This window comes from Nycticebus coucang, chromosome 9, assembly GCF_027406575.1.
Source record: "Nycticebus coucang isolate mNycCou1 chromosome 9, mNycCou1.pri, whole genome shotgun sequence".
NCBI classification, from domain to species: domain Eukaryota; kingdom Metazoa; phylum Chordata; class Mammalia; order Primates; family Lorisidae; genus Nycticebus; species Nycticebus coucang.
This window is the reverse complement of record NC_069788.1, coordinates 40,255,196-40,269,906: the sequence shown is the minus strand read 5'-3', so window position 1 is coordinate 40,269,906 and position 14,711 is coordinate 40,255,196. Positions and strand designations below refer to the sequence as shown.

Here is a 14,711-nt window from a genome sequence, read left to right as displayed (position 1 = left end):
TGGGAAGGCATCAGATCCTTTCTGCCCGAGGCTCTGATCGGCCCAGAAAAACAACCTCCTGTCTAAGCCTAGGGCTTACCACAACTTCAACTTTTGCCTCTTATCTCCATACTCACTAGTGTGTGGGGAAGCTGGCACCCAAGATCACAGGAAGGGGTATGCTGGGACAGGTTAGGGTATCAGGCAGGCCGAACAGCTTAGTCTAAGTAGAAAAGTGCTCTGCACTCCAAATTCTACTAAGAGGTTTTTGATTTAAAGACAATCTTAAAAGGGAAAAAAAGTAAGGGGAAAAAAGGCCCAGGAAATTTAGAAAGGCCCATATGATAGTCTGAACTTGGACAAGCAGCATTGCTGGTCAATTGGACTTGGTTCTACAGAGTTCTTTCTTTCCCCAGCTTAATCTTCACCAGGCCTTGGTTTTCCTACCTAGGGAATGGGATAGTATCGATGTGGCTACCAGACCTCCCAGAGTCAGGCCCATAGAGGTCACAGAAGGCACATGTCCGGTGATCTGCAGGGGTGCACACAGTGCACTCTGGATATCTGCAAGTTTCTTAGAAGACTGGGTGGTGTCGCTAAGGTGCTGCTGACAAAACTCTGTAAACAATTCTGCTTCCTCCCCCTGGAGTGGGCAAAAGGGTGACAAAACCCAGGGCAGGCTCCAGTCATGCTCTAGGTACCACCAGCTAGGGAGCTGCCCTTCTCCTCTGCAAACAGCATGAGCCTTCTCCCTCCCCGCTCCTCCTCAGAAGGCTCTGAAGATTAAACAGCGATTTCCACAAGGAAGGGGCAGGGAGGTGTTATTTCCCCGCCCCAGCTCCTCCACTTGCTCTCTTGGTTTCCGTAGTACGTGGTTGGAAGACATCCCTAAGAAAGGACCGGGGTGCATTCTCTGGCAGCAGCCCTCCAATGGGTCTGGGCACTCAGTACATGCTTAGTAATTATCTGCTGAATGAAGGAAGGATGAGTCCACAGAGGTAAAAGCTGGCTAGCATCATGCAGTACAAACCAGTATGTAGGAAGAACTAGAATCCAAGTTAGAATCAGCTATTCAGCCAGGCACAGTGACTCACTCCTGTAATCCTAGTACTCTGGGAGGCCAAGGTGGGAGGATTTCTTGAGGCCAAAAGTTTCAGACCAGGCTGAAAACAGCAAGACCCCCAACTCTACCAAAAATAGAAAAATTAGGTGAGTGCGCACCCTACCTACTCAGGAGGCTAAGGCAGGAGGATTATTTGAGCCGAGAAGTTGGAGGTTGCAGTGAGTTCTGATCTATGATGGCACTGTACTCTACTACCTGGGGTGACAGAATGAGACTCTGTCTCAGAAAAAAAATCAGTCTTTTCCTATATAGTGGCTTATTATTATTTTTAATTTTAGAGGCAGAATCTCACTCTGTTGCCCTGGTAGAGAGCCTTGGTATCATAGCTCACAGCAACCTCAAACTCTTGGGCTTGAGCAATCCTCTTGCCTCAGCTTCCCAAGTAGCTGGGACTACAGGCATGCCCCACTGTTTTTTCTATTTTTAGTAGGGACAGGGGTCTTGCTCTTGCTCAGGCTGCTCTCAAACTCCTGAGCTCAAGCAATCCACCCACCTCGGACTCCATGCCCAGCCCCTACATTTTAGGGTTTCTAAATAATTTAGATGAAGGTTTCTCATCCCTAGCCCCAAGCATGGATGCACAGAAAAGTGAAAGGGGCTCTACTGTGTACTCCCCACCCGACGTGACCAACAAAGCCCCTGGCAGCCCATCTTCAGGTTTCACCAGGCAAAATGGATCCTGCCACCCACCGACCTGCATGGCTTCTCTCCCAGACTCAAGGGGGAAGGGCTCTGCTAAGCAGCTGCAGCCAGATTACAGGGGGCAAGGGAGGTAACAACAGCCAGAAGTACACAGCACTGCCTAAATATTTCAACAGGAAACCCAAATATTTAGATGGGGGTGGGGGGAGCACATTTCAAAGCTAATCAAAGATAAGAGAGGAAGTGAGTGATGTCTGCCCCCCAGGAGGGCTCAACTCTGATCCCAGGTCCTAGGTGACCACCACACAGGGAGGATACCCATGAGGCATTTGCACCCAGGAATTCTGCATGAAAGAAATGGTTTAACCAAGGCCTGGGGCAAGCCAAGACTGGGCAGAGCCGTACTAGAAGGTAGGAGGAAGTAAAAATGTTCCAAATTTCCAGGTGTTGACCATTAACTTTGGGGGTTGGGGGTGCCTTATGGGTTAATATGTAGGAAATGGACTCAGGACTGCAGAGAGGACAAGGTGTCCAGAGAAATGGGACACACGAACAGCAGCTAACACACAGCAAGTCACCTGGGATTCCATGGACATGAGGAATCCAATACACTGCGGTCTCATTTCACAGGTGAGATGACTTCTTGAGATCACACAGCTCAGCATCCTGAAATCTTTGCCCCACGCACCCTAGGATTCTGAGGACACCGCACAGGTCCTGCACGTCTCAGCGCTACACCTTGACTCCTTGTTTTCATCCACCTTCGCTGTAGCCTAACATGGAACAGAAGGTTCCAAGTTTGGGCTCTGGGCTCTGGGCTCTTCTGCTTTCTGGCTGTCTGGCTTGCACAGGTTATTTAACCTCTGTGGTCCAGTGTGTTGCTTCCTCTGTGAGGCAGTGCTGGTCACAGCACCTACTGCAGAGGGCTGCTGCCAACACTCAGTGACATGACACATGTGAGTATTTCATAGAGCCAGTAGCCAAACACCTCCCTCCCTGCCCAGGCCTGTCTCGACCTCCACTTGTGGACAAGACCTACTGAAGGCTGAGAGAGCCAGGGGGGCTGAATGTCCACCTAGCAGCGTAGATACAGGCGAGTTGCCTAGTCTCTGGTTTCCTGCTCAGTGGGAGTAGCCATGACCCCTAGCCCATAGGACTGGTTCAAGAAGACACAGTAATGTCCCAGCCAAAGGCCTGGGACATGGGCGGCCCTCTACAGAATCCTCACTGAGCCTGTCCCCACACCACTCACCCTGCAAGCCCGTCCTCCTCCAATCCAAGAGTGAAATTTCACTCATCTGTCTCCACAGCGCTGTGATGTTGCTTTTTCCTCCAGATGAGGGCCCCGGGAAGCAAGGGGCTGTGTTTTGTTTTGAGCCAGATCCCGAAAGGCTGAGTGGTTTCGCTAAAGGCATCAGGAAACAGAAACAGACTCCTCGCAGACCCCCAGCCTCCACCATCCGCGGCCTGTCACTAAGCACTTCACCATGGCCCCATTTTCTCTCCTGAGCTAAACTGAACTCCTCGGGGCTAAAGGTACCCTAACTCCTGAGGCTTCAGCCCACATAGAAATGATAGCCGGTAGGGAGGACCCCTTCGGTGTTCCCAGCCCTGCCAGGTCTCTGGGGTTTGGGGACTGGGGCAAGTCCTCCCAAAGCCTAGAGGCCTCAGGCAATTGTACAGGGCTTCCTGTACAGCACCTCCACTTCTACAGAGAGGGGACCTCAGGTGTAGCCTGGGAAGGTCACCAAACAGGAGGGGCAATATGTTTAGCTGGGGCAGGGACCCAGACCTGGACTTCCCAAGGAGCTAATGGTAAGAAGTGGGGTGTCCTAAATGAAAGCAGGGGTGTGAAAGAGGGTCTTTGGGGGCTGTAGGCTCTATGGGTTTTCTGAGAAAACCCACACTCCATCACATGAACAGGAAGAGAAAGGAAGGAGGAGGCGTCCTTATCAGAACAGTCCTGAGGTGAAGGGCTCAGCCCACAGAAATGTCGTTAATTTAGACTAGAATATTCCACTTAAAACTTTTAAGTTGTAAATGGCTGCGAAAGAAGCAGAAACGTTCTGAAATGTTCACTCCCCTGCTTGAAAATTACAAAAATTTGATGGAGTTCAAATTCCTTGGCGAAACTCAGAAGGGCCTGGCCACGTGACCCTCCAGTCTTGAGGCTGAGGCCAAGCAGGTCCATCCTGCAGTACCATCCCTCCCTACAGGCTGTGGGCAAGAATGAGCACCATCCTCCCTTCTTCTATAGTTCTTTAAAAACGTGGCTGTCATACACCCAGAAATGGAATTAATACATCACTTGGGAGTTCTATTTTTTTTTTTTTTAAGACAGAGTCTCAAGCTGTCCCCCTGGCTAGAGTACTGTGGCATCATAGCTCACAGCAACCTCCAACCCTTGGGCTCAAGCGATCCTCTTGCCTCAGTTTTTCTATTTTCAGTGGAGATGGGGTCTCTCTTTTGCTCAGGCAATCCACCCACCTCGGCCTCCCAGAGTGCTAGGATTACAGATGCAAGTCACTGCACCCGGCAGGGAGTTCTATTTTTAATGAGGAAACTCCACACTGTTTTCCATAGTGGTTATACCGTTTGACACACCAAATACCTTGTACGACTCCACGTATGAGATATCTAAAGTAGCCAAATTCACAGAAACAGAAAGTAGAATGGTGGTTACCAGGGGCTGAGTGAAGAGGGAGGAGAGTTGTTGAATGGGTATAGTTTCAGTTTTGCAAAAAAAGTTCTAGAAATCTGTTTCATAACTATAAATACACTTACTACTACTGAATTGTACACTTAAAAAATGGTCAAAACAGCCAGGCGAGGTGGCTCAACCTGTAATTCCAGCGCTTTGGGAAGCCAAAGTAGGAGAATCACTTAAGGCCAGGTGTTCAATGCCAGCCTAGGCAACATAGAAAGGCCTTATCTCCACAAAAAAATAAAAATAAAAAGTTAGGCTGGGATCAGTGGCTCATACTTGTAATCCTAGCTCTATGGGAGGCTGAGGCAGGAGAACTGCTTGAGCTCAGGAGTTTGAGACCAAGATGAGCAACAGTGAGACCACGGCTCTACTAAAAATAGAAAAAATTAGCCAGACGTGGTGGCAGGTGCCTGTAGTCCCAGCTATTCAGAAGGCTGAGGCAAGGGGATCACTTGAGCCCAAGAATTTGAGGGTCCTTTCAACGAGGCTGATACCATGGCACTCTAGCCTGGGCAACAGAGTAAGACTCTATCTCAAAAATAAAAATAAAGGGCGGCGCCTGTGGCTCAGGGAGTAGGGTGCCGGTCCCATATGCCAGAGGTGGCGGGTTCAAACCCAGCCCCGGCCAAAAAACCACAAAAAAAATAAATAAATAAAAATAAAAAAGTTAGCTGGGTGTGATGGTGTACGCCTGTAGTCCCAGCTACTCAGAAGGCTGAGGCTGAGGATTGCTTGAGCCCAGGTTTTTAAGGTTGCAGTAAACTGTATGATCGGACCACTGTACTCCAGCCTAAGCGATAGAGCAAGATCCGGTCTCTAAGAAAAATATATTTTAAATGGCTAAAATGGTAAATTTTATGCGTTTTTTTACACCAAAAATAATTCAGTTAACATTTCCTCTGCTCTAGGAATATCTTCCTAGATGCTGCCCACCACACCTGTACACGGGCTGCCCCACTGCAGGGTAGGGGTATCTACGAGTAGTTGTGATAAGCGGCCCACACTTAATGCACTTGCTATGTATTTAAGCAGACTATGGGCATGCCCTCAGAGGCAACAACCATAACATCAGACATACTGCTTGGATGGTGATTCTTTTAGCAACAGTTAAGTCCCTACAGTGGCACTTGGAGGAAGAACTCTACTAAAGGCATCCTGTCCTCTCTACAGGGCGAGCAATCCCTGGGGAGAATGTGCACTCCAGGGCTCCTTTTCTAGGAGCAGGGGGACTCAATGAAATCCCAAGGAGATGCACCTCTACTTTTTCCATTCCCTAAAATGAATATTGGATGGAGGCAAACCTATTTCACAAGCCTCCCTATGGTCACCCACCACACTTCTCTGTATCACCCTAGCTCTGGTCAACAGGTTCTCGCAGCACCACTCAGATATGGCATCTCCATCTGCACAGACCCTCCTGGGGGTTCCCCCTCAGGAGCCTGGCCTCTCTGCTCCCCAAAGCCTTGTACTTCCCTCCCCCAACCACACACACAGTTCACAGGCTGAGCCCAAGCTGACAGCAAACAGCCAAGTTGAAGATGAAAGCCTTTGGCCTGAGGTCAGGGACAGCCAAGCACAGCATTCAAAACTGGAGGACTGTATTTCTTTTAAACGCCAGACTATAAATAGTGCAAAACCCCAGGAAAATAGTTAGAGGCAACAATCATCACCTCCCTTGCAGTCCCTCCTGAACAACTCTCCCACTCTCATTGGAGTCTATCAACACTTGCTAATTTTTTGTTTTTTAGAAACAGGATCTCACTCTGTTGCCCCGGCTAGAGTACAGTGGTGCCATCATAGATCACTGCAACCTCAGATTCCTGGATTGACACTTAACAACTAATTTCTTTCCCCAACAATTCTCTATTACTGTGCCATCTGTAACCATCCCAAGGCTCTAGTAAAACTCTCAAAGCAATTTAATAAAATTCTAACCAGAGCAGTTAACTAAGGCAGACTTCCTTTTTTAAGGGTTTTTTTTTTTCCCCTGACCTAAACTTTGGAGTGGAACATAAATAAGAAATGAGCCATTAGGAAGGGACCTCTTCCATTTCCTCTCAAAAATCCAACTTACCCACTTTTCCACCTCGGCAGTCCTAGACTCAAGAACTTAAGCTCAGAACTAACTTGCTAAGGCCTCCAAGATCCTCAAAAGATCAATTGTGCTCCCTTCACTTAACAAAGGCAGTTCAGTGGATCAGTGCGTTTCACAATTTCCAACCAGGCTTGAAACAAAGGAAGTGTTCACGTTAACCCTCAATTCCCCCCTGAAATTCAGTGTACCCACATTTAATTTCATCACATACACCATAGTTTTATCTTTCAAATTCAGGGAGGACTTGTGTTAATAACCGAATGTCAGAACCTCGAAATTGGAATTAGACTTACTACTGTAGACTGGAGTATGTAAAGCATAGCACAAAGGGTCTAGCAAACCCTAGAGTACTCATGCAAAACCCTAGGATACAATAATGCACTTTGGCACTTGGGAGGGAAGGAGTCCAGTGGGATCCGAGAGCTTCTGGGATTGGGTCAGCTACGTGAGAAGTCTCAGAAAACCCAGAGTTTGATGTGGGATGCCAGAGCAAAGAGCAGAATCTTGAGTGAACCCCAGGAGACCCCACCCACAGGAGACATGGGACTCTCGAGAACACAGCAAGAAGCCCTCCCAAACTAGGACAAAGTGCAATTTCCCATCCTTTTAGGACTCTTTTCGCCACTCTCCCCCTTTTCCTCGCTAGGTCTTTCTAATTCCAAGACCTCACTCTGGCTTGAGGTCTTCCCACGAGAGCCCTCATGAATCTTTAGGCTGGACAGGGGGCCCCTCATTGAGGACCTCTGGAACACCTCTGTTGTGGTCCACACCCGTTGTCTTGTTCCCAGTGGGTTTATTTATCTTTCTCCCTGGCAGTTCTGAGCCCCGCCTAATTCTCTGTACCCCTGGAGTTCTGCCCAGTGCCTGGCACATAGTGGGCGCTTAATATGCATGTAGATGCTTGCTTTGAAATAGGAGGCTTGAAACTTGACTCTGCTCTGTGTGACCCTGGGCAAGTTACATCTTCTTTCCTCATTTTCCTCATTCATGGGGTAGTCTTTAAAATTAAATTAAAACTAGGGTTTATGTGAAGTACTTAATCCAAGTGTCTGGCGCTTGGTAAGCTTTTGAACCCTCTGTTTACGATCACTGCATACCAGAGGCAGAAGGTGGGAGAAGGGCTGTCATTCCTCCTCTTCAACCCAATCCTCTGGGGGGGTTTTGGTGGGGAGGAGGGAGGTTCCAAAATGAGAAGCAGAGGGGTGGAATTCATGTATTACTTTAGTAACAGAGAAGGTGCTGGATGGACCAGGCAACAACACAGGAGGTGCTGGCGTGCCCTTCATTGCCTTTGTAAAGGAAACAGAAAATAGAATTTCCCAGCAGACCACAGCCCAGCCACGCCAATTTACTAAGATCACTTACAGAGCAACATTCAGCATTTTCACGTGCCAAAGAGGGAGGGTAAAGGTATACCACTGGTGCAGGCTCCTAAGGCAAACTGCTGTGCTTCCTGCTGTGTCATTGCAGCCACTTTAACTTCTCTTATGACTACATGAGGTCACTGTAAAGAGCATCTAAAATAATGCAGGTAGGTAAAGCACTTAGCAAGTTGCCTTGTTTGATGAGTGCTTAATAAATACTAAGGTCAGGAGACCTGCTCACTCTCTATATACATCTTGCCTAATGTTTCTACTTTACTGGAGCTGTGCCAAACCCTCATAACTGCAGATGAGGAAAGGAAGGCAAAGTTAAGTTAAATGGTTTGATGAGTAACTGGCCAGCCAGATGGCAAAACCAGCTTGCACCATAAAATGAGGATAATACCGTTCACAATGCCCAACACAAGAGCAGCAGTGCCTCCAATGCTGACTTCCCTCAGGGGAGTCTGCAATTGAGGAAGAGGCTGGGAGAACAGGTCACAAAAAATCTTGATTGAGAGAAAAGGGTTCAAGATGGTTCTGAAGGCAGGAAAGAAGGCAACCAGGTGGCTCCAGGTTGGCAGGGGCATGAGGCACTTCAAAGTCCGCTTTTGCATCTCAGTTCAACTGCACCATGAGTGGGAGGAAGCACCTGACAACTCTAGTAGTTATTTCTTTCCTTTCTTTCTTTTTTTTTTTGAGATAAGAGTCTCAAGCTGTCACCCTGGCTAGAGTGCCATGGTGTCACAGCTCACAGTAACCTCTAACTCTTGGGCTCAAGCGATCTTCTTGCCTCAGCTTTTCTTTTTTTAGTAGAGATGGGGTCTCATTTTTGCTCAGGCTGGTCTGGAACTTGTGAGCTAAAGCTATCCACCTGCCTCAGCTTCCCAGAGTGCTAGGATTACAGGAGTGAGCCTCCACACCCGGCCTCTAGTAATATTTCTAAAGAAAGGTGTGTTGATGTCTTTTCTCCTACATTTGAAAGCGCACACATCATTTCCAGCATTGAAAAAAATACCCAGGCCCGGTGCAGTGGCTCATGCCTGTAATCCTAGCAATCTGGGAGGCCAAGGTGGGTGGATTGCCTGAGCTCACTAGTTCAAGATCAGCCTGAGCCAGAGCAAGACCTTGTCTCTAAAAATAGCCAGAAGTTGTGACAGGCACTTGTACTCCCACCTACTTGGGAGGCTGAGGCAAGAGAATCACTTAAGCCCAAGAGTTTGAGGTTGCTGTGAGCTGTGATGTCATGACACTCTACCAAGGGTGACTATCTCAAAAAAAAAAAAAAAAAAAAAAAAAGATCCAAACCAGAGAGTACCCACCTCTCTTCTAAGAATTCTCATCCAGTCCCTGCTCCCACCCCAGGAAGTCCCAGCTCAGGGCTCCTTTATGATTTTACAAGGTGATTCAGAACCAGCAAAAATACAGAACCCCAGGTGGAAAATGCTTAAGCAGCCAGATGGGAAAGAAGATTTTTGAGTTTTCATTTTTCCTTAAACCAATTTCCTGAGGCCTAAGGCAGTGCCTCAAGTCACAGATCAGAAAGCAGAGCCAGGCAGATTTCAGCAGATTAGAACTGATGCCAGCAAACGCTTCCACCACTGGTCCATTTTCACTTCTTGGGTTTTTCCGACAAAGGGAGGGGACTGAGCCCAGTTGGGGATGGTTTGAAGGTTTTTTTGGCTGGGGTCAGGGACATGGCTGTCCTTGTTCAAGAACTTATCTATAATGGTCTCCAAATCAGACTAGAGACTGATGCCCAAATTTGATGCCTCAACCCTTTTTCTAAAATTACCTGCCCACTTTTGGGGGAGAGGTGTAACTGCTAACAGATTCAGCAGGACCTCAAAAGAGGCATTTTGTTTTTTTCAAATACCTTAAGGAAGTTGTCTAGCCTCCAAAACTACCACCACCAGCTGCACCCGGCTGCCTAACCCCGACCACCCCCCTTTCCCTTCTCCTTGTGTTTTGAAGTTTATTTTCCCACATTCAGCCTTGAATTCTTTCCTTCCTTCCCCTGCAGTGGTGGAGCAACATTTCAGAGGGAAACACTTGGAGGGCAGCTCAAGGCTTTATCATTCCTGCCTGCCCTCTTCCCCCCTCTAAACAAAGCTGGGGAGCAAACTAAACAAAAACTTGTACTCCAGAGGAATTGTTTCCTCAAGGGAAATCATAAAGTGACCTCCCCCCCAAAACACACACACCAGGGTGAGCACCCACCAGAAGAAAGCCAATTATCCCAGAACTCCTGCTATTACTGAGGGCTACACCAACCATTTACCTTCTGAAGCTCAGCCTCCCTAGAATCACCTCCTCACCTGCACTCATCTGGGAAACTGCCACAGGATAGGAGACTCTCCACTAAAATCCATCCCTGAGCCCTTGCTGGACTAAACCTCCCCTTCTGCCGGCCTCCTTATAGGACAATGCTTTGTGTGCCTGGCTGCCAAGAAACACCTATATGCTCATCTGTGGGGATGTCCATAGATCTGGGGACAAAAAGGGGTGTTACCACTGGCAAGATGTCTTCATGTCTTCCAAATACTTTCAACCTTACAAAAGTCCCAGGCAAAAAAGAGGGATGAAGATGGTTTTGTTCCCATTTCTCATATGGGGAAACTTAAGTTGGAAAATGAGAGACTAGATAGTCATAATAGTGACTATTATGGATATAGATAGTATTGGAGAGATGCTGTGGATTAAACATTATTCCTTATCAGACCTCCTTTCTGCCGTTTCTCATCCCAAGAGCAACATAACACCTTGGACAGTCTACTCTTACTCTACCCCTGCAATCTTGGACTTTTACTCAGGTCCAGGTCATTCTACAGGGACTTGGGGAGGTGGGAATGCAGGCGGAGAAGGGTGGATGGTTGAAGCTGAGCCTTGAGAACCTGAGATAGAAGCCCTCAGTCCCCAAACTGGCCCAAAGTCTCAGCCAGGATGGTCAGTCCCAGTTATCCGAGTGAGGCCAACTCCATCCACAGGGCATGGGCCCCTGAAGTCTGAAAATAAGCAACTCCCAATGCTGGCACCATCCACCCCACTGCATAGGCTCCCCTTTCTTATTAAAAGAGGACTACTCAGGTTTTGTCGTTTGTGCAACCTGTTACTTTCACAAAGTTTAATTCCAAGACCTTGAGGATGTCTCCTCAAGATAAGCCTTCCCGGAAGCCTGAGAGCGTCCCCAGCATTCCAGGCACCAGCCCTCATTTCAGGGGTTCAGGCCGACAGAAGTCATTAACCCCTCTCAGGGGCCGTGCTAGGGTGGAAAAATTTTGCCCAGGTTTAGGCTGGGGGACCCTCCCGCAGCTCTGCCGGGTTCACGTTCTTAAAAATTAAAAAAAAGTCGGGCGGGCGCGGCACTGCCCCAGGAAAACGGAGGTGGAGACGCGAGGGGGTGGCACCCGGCTCAGCTCCCGGACTCCGGGAGCGTCTCCAAGGAAAGATAAACGCCTTTATCCACCCCACAGCCTCCCTCCAAGAGGGAGGTACCCGCACACCGAGCCACCAAGGGGCCCAGTTTACCATGGAGTCAAGTCCAAGTTCCTCCAAGCAAACTAGGTTCCGGTGAGTTTCTGCGCATGGGGAGACCCATGTCCCTTGGGTGAGGTACAGACCCTCAAAGCCTGATCTGTGACGGAACTTCCTCTCCCGTCAACCCAGAACCTTTCACGGAAACTGAGAGTCATCAAAAACTGTGAGGGTCTTCCCTTCAGCACCCCTAAAGCTCTAGCCAGTTCAGGAGGTGGCTCACCTGCAGGATCTTGTCCAGACCCTCCTGGCTCAGGCACGGGAACTCTTTGAGCAGATGCAGCTTCTGTGTGTAGTAATTTTTCTTGGCTTCCTTCCAGTGCGGCTCCTCCAGCACTTCGAAGATCGCCGCCCCGATGGCCAGGTAGAAAATGATGGCCGAGGTGAGCAGAGGACCCCGGTCCACCATGGCTCCGGAGCCGCCGCCTCCTAGAGAAAGCCCCTGCTAGCCCCAGCCGCTCTGGGTCGCCAGCCCTGGAGCCCCTGGAAACAGCTGTTTGAATTTGGAGCTCCGCATGCGCAGTGCCCTGTCCCCCCAAGCGGAGCTCTCCGGACAAAGTTGCTTAGCCAAGTTGGGGCACTGAGAGCGGGGAACTGCGTGGAGCTCTGCTCACGCGGGCCGGGGTGGGCGAACACCAAGGGGGCCGAGGGGCGTAAGGAGCGGGAGGAACACAGGAATTGACTCTCAGGAGACACTTGGGCAGCTCCTCCGCGCGCCGGGAGCAGGGTGCGCCGCGCCCGCCTCCGCGCGCCTCTTTAACCAGCACCCAGCCGGCTCTCGACCCTGGCGGGGGCGGGGTCCGCTCACGACACGCCCACTCCAGCCGGGTCCCCCGCCCGGCCCCGCCCGGGGCGCGGGAGTTAACATGAGGCGAGGTGTGCGCTGGACCGAGCTCAGTGCTCTTTTGGTTCTTGGGGCCCGCCGCCCGAGGGCGCTGCACTGCCCCCCTCACTCCCCCTAGACCGCCACGGGGTTGCAGTCTCTGGACTTCGCGTTTGTTATTAGTGGTCGTGTTTCAGCTAAAATGATTGTGCACCTTACGACTGAAGTCAGGAATTTATTGTTATTGACATTTTTATTGTAATTCAATTTTTATTTACTGATATTTCTTCCAAGAAAGCTTCATTATCAGTCCCTTCCTGTCTCTCCTTCAAACACCTTTCTGTAAGCTTGGGGAAGGAGAGTTAGAACAGGGCTGAAGAAGCCATAGGAAATCAGAGGATATCAGGAACTAACCCAATCACAAACGCGTGGCTCCTCCCTCTTGTCCTACTTTCACCTGTCCTAGTGAGACCCCCTTTTACCCCTACAAACCTCCTGGTATCTGGAAGGAGCAGGCAGCACTGCTTTGACTCCTTCCCCCAACCCCACTTTGTAACTACAGAAAACACTTGACCTCTTACATACTCAAAACCCTGCTTAAAGGGTGGCGCCTGTGGCTCAAGGAGTAGGGCGCCGGTCCCATATGCTGGAGGTGGTGGGTTCAAACCCAGCCCCAGCCAAAAAAAACCCACACAAACAAAAAAAAAAAAACCCTGCTTAAAATTGCAAATTGCCCCTGCATCCTTAGCTGGTTGGCTTTATCTTCTTCCTAGCACTAAATTTCGCCTAACTTCAGTGTACAACTTTCATTTCTTTTGTTTACTATGTACAGCCCCCTGCCCCTGCGCCCCCCCACACACATAAACACTGAAATGTCTGCTGGAGAAAGAGAGAATCTCGTTTGTGCAATGATGTATTCACAGTGCCTATGACATAGTAGACCCTCAATAAACGTGTTCAGGGAAAGAGTGAATAAATTTGTCAAAAACACACGCGCAGGATATTTCACACTCATTTTCTGTGATTCTGTAAACATGCATTGTAAGCAGGGCTGATCATTTCATCCTTTGTAGTGAGGAAAGTGAAGCTCAAGTGGATTAGTTTGTTCCTTTACAGACTCACGTGCCTGCCCAGAGAAGACCAGAGCAGGAAGCTAGAGGAGGCCCAGATTTCCTCATTCTGCATCCCTGAAGCCTGCAGTGCCAGTCCCCTCCAGACCCTCCTGGGCAAAGATCACCCTTGATAAAGTCTTGGGCTGGCTCCTCTGTTGACAAGCCACTCCCAGCACCAGGCCCCCTGACCCACAGAAGAGATCCCTCTCCTCTAACCCTTGCTACTCCTACCCACCCTGCCCCCCAGGTCTTTGCCTGAACCCCAATTCTGCATTCTCTCTCTCCAGCTCTGAGCTGAATACAGAGACCAAGCTTCTGTCCTGGATGCCCCTTTCCGGATGCAGCACAGCACTCTGTGAGAAAGCCAGGGGCTGCAGTGTGAACACTTCAGCCAGCATGGGGTGGGGACAGTTTGAGAGACCACAGGCTCTCTTTGTTTAGAAAATTCTCCACCATTCCTCTCCCACCTCCGGTCTGTGTTCTATTCCTAAGAAAATAAAGGGCCTCTTCCTATTTTGGTCTCCCTGCTTCATGAAAACACTGAATACTTTGGGAAGAATTGATTTTTATTCGAAGCTTTTATAACCCCTGGTTTCTGTGTCCTACCTCTTGGTTTCTTCGTTTCCTGTGCCCGTTTTCTTTCTCGCTTCTGTGTCATGCTTAGCTCTCATCCTCTCCTTCTTTTGCCCCATCCCTTCCTTTCCTGTATTTTCCTAAACTGCCTTCCCTGGCTCTCCATTCTCCCTCCTCCGGCCTCTCCGGCCTCTCCTTTGTCTCCTGCCCTATAGAATGTGTTTCTCCTTTTCCAGCCTCCCCTCCCCCACCCCGGCCCAGCCTCACTGTTGAATCTACACTTTCCCAAGGTTATCTGGACCACAGGACAAAGGCACATGAGGTGCCCATTCTCAGCATGGCAGCCAGTGGGGGCTTCTGTGAATGAAATTGTGCACTTAGACAACTTGAAAAGGGTAAAGTGTGTACTGTATTCATGTACAGGTGGGTATATTTTTTCCTAAGAGCTAATGAATAAATTCATTCCAATTGTTCATGTGTATTTCTTACTATTATGCTTATCATCATGGCTGATTATTATTCAGAGTGCCATTTAAAAAAAAAAAAATCAGCTTTCACAATGGAGTTGAGTTTCACCTTGACAGCAACAGATAATTAGACTTACCTGAGTCTCACCTGGAGAAATTGGCAGAGCAGATCAGTTGTTTTGGTCAAGGTCAAGCTCCCAGGGTCTGGCCACGAAAGCATCCACACCCAGTTTTGTTTCTTCCTTATTTCAAGTTAGGTGAAGGGATTATCCTTTCAGTTAAATGAACACAATAA

General features: G+C 49.0%; 1 protein-coding gene across 1 annotated transcript in view; it reads right to left on the bottom strand.

The window, feature by feature from the left end:
• Positions 1-11,850, bottom strand: part of KCNK5 (potassium two pore domain channel subfamily K member 5) — a 39,634-nt gene extending 27,784 nt beyond the window's left edge. Inside the window, exon 1 of the mRNA XM_053602289.1 lies at positions 11,665-11,850. Within this exon, the coding sequence (XP_053458264.1) occupies positions 11,665-11,850 (186 nt within the window). The remainder of the gene's footprint in view (positions 1-11,664) is intronic.
• Positions 11,851-14,711: the final 2,861 nt, after the last annotated feature.